Raw genomic sequence first — 6,386 nt, forward strand, 5'->3', positions numbered from 1 at the left:
GAGTATCAACTTCCTTCATTCTTTATACACACACCACATACACACACCTCATACACACACACTCGTATATATACATATATATATATATATATATATATATATATATAAATATACACATATATATATTTACATTTGGGTTCAAACTTTCTTACATGCATATATTAAGAAATATCACCGCATTTTCCGCATTGTTGAGTTTGTAACTAAGTTTTTCAATTTTTCGAACAGTTATTTTATCCATATTATTCAATATATGATTCAGACTATCAGATATACAATTGTTTAGGAAAGTCACAACATTTTCAGCGTTGTTTAATTTTTTATTTAATTATACTCAAATTTAGATAGATAATTAAACAACGTTGAAAATGCGGTGAGCCTCCTGAACAATTCTGTGATCATCATTGTCGCAGTCATAATTCTCTTTAGATTAATGGCAATTTTTATTATCGCTTCTAATTTTTCACTCAGCAGTATATATTACCCTTAATTATTTTGTCATAATTTTGACTCATAACAACTTGTTATATTTTATTATTTTGCCATAATTTTGACTCATTACACTGTCACTTTCTCATTCGTCCGCCATACTCGCTTGTTATAACGATTACGCCAATGGTAATAATAATAATAATAATTATTATTATTATTATACTTATCACTATTATAATTATTATTATTGTTGTTGTTGTTGTTCTTTCTTGTTATGACTTTTACAGTTTAATTTTATTGCCAGGTAGGCTACTTGTAGACTTGAGTAATTTGTTGCGTTGTTCGTTTTGATGCCAGAACGATAAAATAATTTAATGTACTTCTATGTTATTGTTATTAATGAAATAATAATTTTTTTCATCTTTTATATGCAAATTATTATTATTTAAAAAAAAAAAAGTAAAACAAAACCAAAAACGAAGTAATTTATTTGTCGTTTTAATATATGTGACATGTAGCAAGTAGCATGCTACCAAATGAGATGCAATGTGTACGTGAACGAATACTTGTGCGTGCGTGTGTGTACCTGTTTGTGTGTGTGTCTGTGTGTGTGTATCTGTTTGTGTGTGTCTGTGTGTGTGTGGGGGGGGGGTCTATGCGTGTTTGTGTGTTATTGTGTGTGCGCGCGCGCGTGTGTGTGTGTTATTGCGTTTATATGCACTGGATAGTTATTAGTTGTCGATAATATAATTATTAATAGAATAACGAATATGCTATGTTTTGTAGTAAAACAAGAAGTTGATTAGACACGAAGGGGTGTTGTGTGTGTGAGCGTGTGTTAGTTAGTTCAGTTGAGTACTTAGAGATGAACCATGTTCATTCTTATAAAACCCGAAATCGTAAATAGATCAGAGTAAGTTTGTAAGTCTATACGAGAGGTTGTTAACCGGGTGATGATCTGTAAACATGCGTGGAATACTTGCAACGTGGATCATTTGAGGATAAACTACTTTCTTCAAATAAAAACAACAACAATAAAAAAGTTAAGCACTTGATGTATAACATGAAAACGAAACATGATATGGTGTGTATGGCATGAATGGGGAGTCGAACAGTTATGCTGGAGTGTTTCTAGTTGAAATGCTTTCGTTGGGAATATTGAAAATTCTGAAAAACTTGAAAAGATGAAAAATATTAAAACATGAATTCGATCAATAAAAAACAAATTAGATTTGTGTGGAGATATTAGGTGTCAAACATTCAGCAAATGTGTTGATAAAAAAATATTTCCCGATTAAACGACAAATTGTGAATGGCAGTTTTAAAACAGAAACAATAAAAACGTTTTAAAATTTTCAACAGATCAAATTTTTTAATCTGAACAATGAAAATCATATTTGAATATTTTCATAAAATAATTTTAATGATAATACTTGAAAAATTTGAATAATTTGAAAAAGAGGTTTGAATTTATCTTGAATATCAAAAACGCTGCGCGCTAAAAAAACAACTAACGATAAAGAATAAAAACGATAAAAATAACAAATATTTAAAGATCTGCGTCAGAGATTTTAAAAAAAAATCTCAAAATATCAACATATTGATTGCAAAGCTACAAAACAAAGGATGACTTCAAACATTTTACGGAATTGTTATATCATATTGACAGTCATTGTTTGTTTGTTGGTTTGTTTGTTTGTTTGTTTGTTGGTTTGTTTGTTTGTTGGTTTGTTTGTTTGTTGGTTTGTTTGTTCGTGTGTTCGTTCTGTCGTTTGCTCATCAGATTACACTGATAGTTAAAAATGCAAATAGTAGATGTTTACATACTTATATGACGAAGTGTTTGCTCTAAGTTAATTTCAATCTTTTTGAAATTCGAGAAGTTTGTTATTTAGATTTTTAAAATATCTCGAGATCTAATTGATGGGAATGTTAAAAATATCATCAAGTTTTTTTTTAATATATAAATATAGAAAAAATAGCATCACAGAAATGTTAGAAATAGTTGTTAAGAACCAAGAGCAACTCAACTACATGATAGGATTGATGTATATGATGACATGACATCATTGAACACTGAAGGAAACACATACGAAATGAAAATGCACTAATTGATGACTACTGGCTCAATGTAGTTCCAAAGACTGATTGCAATCGAACCTCTTCATTGCACCACAGCCCGTGGCAAGGCAGAAGGCACTTTACTACATGAACTACCACCGCTAGCCATCCAGACGTAACTCATCACGATACGATACGCCGGTCTTGCTATAAATATCAATATAAATTGCTTGAATAGTAAATCAGTATTAAAATTTTTTTTTTTTTCCGTCTTAGTGCTTCAATGTGGTTTGTTTAGATTTCCCTGCCCTGTAATAGATGGCTCTTTGGATGTATAACTAAGAATTCAAAATAAGCAAAATAAATTGATGCAAATTGAATGTATTGAAATAGTAATAAACAAATAAAATAGATAAATAAAAGTTTAAAAAATATATATATATATAATATATGTATTTAAGTATGTATATATATTCAATCATGACTTAAATATGGCAAAACATAGCACCATTATGGGAGCTGCAATGCCGTTAAATTATGAATAAAAAAAAAAAAAAAAAAAAAAGTATATGATGACATGACATCATTGAACACTGAAGGAAACACATACGAAATGAAAATGCACTAATTGATGACTACTGGCTCAATGTAGTTCCAAAGACTGATTGCAATCGAACCTCTTCATTGCACCACAGCCCGTGGCAAGGCAGAAGGCACTTTACTACATGAACTACCACCGCTAGCCATCCAGACGTAACTCATCATCGAAAAAATTGAAATCGTTTTGCCACAGTTTTTAATAAAAAAAATTGTTTGACGATTCATTTATGAAGTGCTACTGAAGTCTTCAAACTGCAAGCACCGACCGACGTGAAAACCACAGTTGAATATTTGACCATCTCCATGTAGACATCTACTTAACTCGTGTCCAACTGAGCGGGGAAATACAATTAGAAGGTCACATCACTAAATGTAAGTCCGTGTACTGCCGAACTGCACTAGGCTATTTTTCAGATCAGGACCTAATTTTTTTAAATTTATTTTTATTTCTATTCTCTTCAGTTTGTTCAAATTTTTTCTATATTTTCGAGTCTACATTATTTTAAATATATTTTGTTCCATTCGTTGTTCAGTTGCGTTGTTGTTGTTAGTAATTTTGTTTTCTTTTTTCTTTGAGCATGTTAACTGTTGTTGGTGTTGCTGCATTTGTTGCTGGCGTTTGCGTTATGATGTACGTTGCTGCTGAAGTATAATTTGTTGACGTCGTTGTTGTTGTTGTTGACGTTGTTGATGTTGTTGGCACTGTAGTAGAGTCTGTTTGCAGTAACGCGTTCCTTTGAAATCAATTTAGCTAAATTGTAACCAAGCGGAATTTTGCGATATTTTTCCTCACTCTTACTATCGCTGTCGTCGTCACCCTCAAAATGAAGATTTATATCATTAACAATCTTGCTAATCAAAGGCTTATCAAAGACATCCTCATCGTCACCACTATTTTCATTATTATAAACTTGCAGATGATCTATAGGAGGATGGGAAACATTTTTGTGGTCGTTCACCCAGAAAGGTTTAAATTGGCTGAAAACGGTCCTGTACTGTTCGCTGTGCAGTTCCTCACTACTGTTAGATGCGACAACGTTTGCGTTGTGGTATGTGGATTGGTGTGACATTGACAACGATGTTACCGCTGATGAGAATGTTGATAATGATGATGATGTTGTTGGTGTTGGTGATGATGTTGTTGGTGTTGGTGATGATGATGATGTTGTTGGTGTTGGTGATGATGATGATGTTGTTGGTGTTGGTGATGATGATGATGTTGTTGGTGTTGGTGATGATGATGGTGTTGTTGGTGTTGGTGATGATGATGATGAGAAGGATCCATTTGATGTTACATCCGTTCGATTACTTAACCCGCTTACATCACCGTTAACATCTTCCTTCTCCTCCAGCTTGACATCCTTATTTCCATCACCTCTCTCCCTCATCATTGCGTTTGCATGTTCGTCTACCTCACTTGTTGAGTTCGAACAGACATTCCGAATGGAAACTTCATCATAATCGTCGTCATCACCAACGTAACCATCGTAACTTTTGTCCTTGTACATTCCCTGAGAATGAACGATTGAAATTTAATTTTAAAAATTTACGCTTAAAAAGTGAAAATAAAACAATCGTTTTATTCATTTATTAGATTTAAGCTAAATTTTTATTGTTGAAATTGCAAATATTTTATAGTTATGTTGATTAATTTACATTTCCTTGTTAGTTTGTTCTAAAGGAAAAAGTTGTTTCACATTATTCGGAAACAGAGGGAGCCATTGCCGTTGTGGGCAGGATTTTTAAGTCAGTGAAACTTTGTTTTTTAAACAAAAATTTACCATTTTATGTAAAAATCAGACCTAAAATTGGCGTGATAAGCCAGCATAATTTTTGCCGCACTAGTTTTTTGTCCCAAAGTCAAAACTTTGGTTGGCCCCCATCGTCAAAGTTCTCCAGATAGGCCACTGGCTCTCATATCGTGGAGGTTGTAGACGATTTTTTAAAATCAACTTATAATAAGATGAAAAAGTGTATTGAAATTATTAAGAAAACAAAAATAAATATTAAAACAGCAAATCGAATAATTAGTGAAATAATAATTCAAATATTTAATGATCTTACTTGGTTCAAATTCAATTTACTCGTTGGAGGCTGTTCAATGGAAATAATTTATTAAATGAATTTGATTTTTTTTAATTTATTATGAATTTGAAAAAAAATATAACTTAGTAACAAATTAATAATGAATAATAATAAAAAAAAGTGAAACCATTTTTATAAGTCTGTTTCTGCTTCTCGATGATCTGTCAGTGTTTGTGAAAGTTTAAGCACTCTTTTATAAAGTTATAAATCATCAGATGCATGTAACAACGTAGCATAGCATGAAGTGAAGGAATTAACAAATGCAAAAACTCTAGTTCTCATGTCTCAAACAAAAAATTCCAAAATTACACATCAACAATTTAAAAAAAGTAAAATACAATAAAATATATAAAAATCAAAAGAATCAAAATGAGCCACGGGAATGAAGAAGGTTCCGCACGACCTTGCGATATTGATGATGATGACCAAAAACCAAAGTTGTGCCAGAGAAAGCTAATAGAGACTGTTTGCCCGCCTGCAGCCGGATAAATTTATCAAATTGGTAAGATGCATCAAAAGTTAAGTCAACAGTTCTATCATTCTCTACGATAACGCCAGACTACGCGTAGCACAACAGAAGGTAAACATTCTGAAGGCGCTAGGTTTCAAAATTTTGCTTTTCCAAATTTACTTTTCAACCTCTCACAAACAAATTACCATCAAACACTATTCAAACACCTCGACAACTTTTTTTAATTTTTATGGAAATAATGCTTCAAAACCGACATAAAAAAAAGGTCTTTTTACAGTTCGTCCCTCCTGACTTGCTAATTATTATGCTACTTCTATCAATGAACTTGGAGCTCGCTGGCTGATGAGCGTACATTGCAATGATCCTTATTTCGATTAGTAAAAATCTACAACAGAAGCAAAGTAATCGCGTTTTAAATAGGACGGTAGGAAACCGACATTGCCTATGCACCAACTTCATAATGAATGAAAATGAAGAGAATATAATACCAGAAAATAATGAGAATAATACTTGAAAATCACGTTGTAAAGTGGCATGGTTGCATGGAAAATCGCGAAGACAAGCTGAATAGGAATGAAAAGTTTCTCTTTTTTTTTACTAAATTGACAGATGAAATATAAGCAGCAAAAATTAAAAAAAATGTAATTTTTTCAGAGAGCTAGGGATTAACTTAAACGTAACTACTTTTACCAATTTTATCAAATGGAAAATGGGTTTTGGGGCTGACCTTTTCCAT

The 6,386-nt window shown here is 32.0% G+C and overlaps 1 protein-coding gene across 1 annotated transcript; it reads right to left on the reverse strand.

The window, feature by feature from the left end:
• Positions 1-3,674: 3,674 nt before the first annotated feature.
• HELRODRAFT_183731 (hypothetical protein) lies at positions 3,675-6,386 on the reverse strand (the record flags this gene model as incomplete). The annotated part of the gene is made up of 4 exons (XM_009013317.1): positions 3,675-4,180; positions 4,421-4,604; positions 5,158-5,187; positions 6,378-6,386. 4 exons carry the CDS (start codon positions 6,384-6,386, stop codon positions 3,675-3,677), a joined length of 729 nt encoding a protein of 242 aa, XP_009011565.1.

This window comes from Helobdella robusta (assembly GCF_000326865.2).
Source record: "Helobdella robusta unplaced genomic scaffold HELROscaffold_117, whole genome shotgun sequence".
Taxonomy (NCBI): Eukaryota; Metazoa; Annelida; class Clitellata; order Rhynchobdellida; family Glossiphoniidae; genus Helobdella; species Helobdella robusta.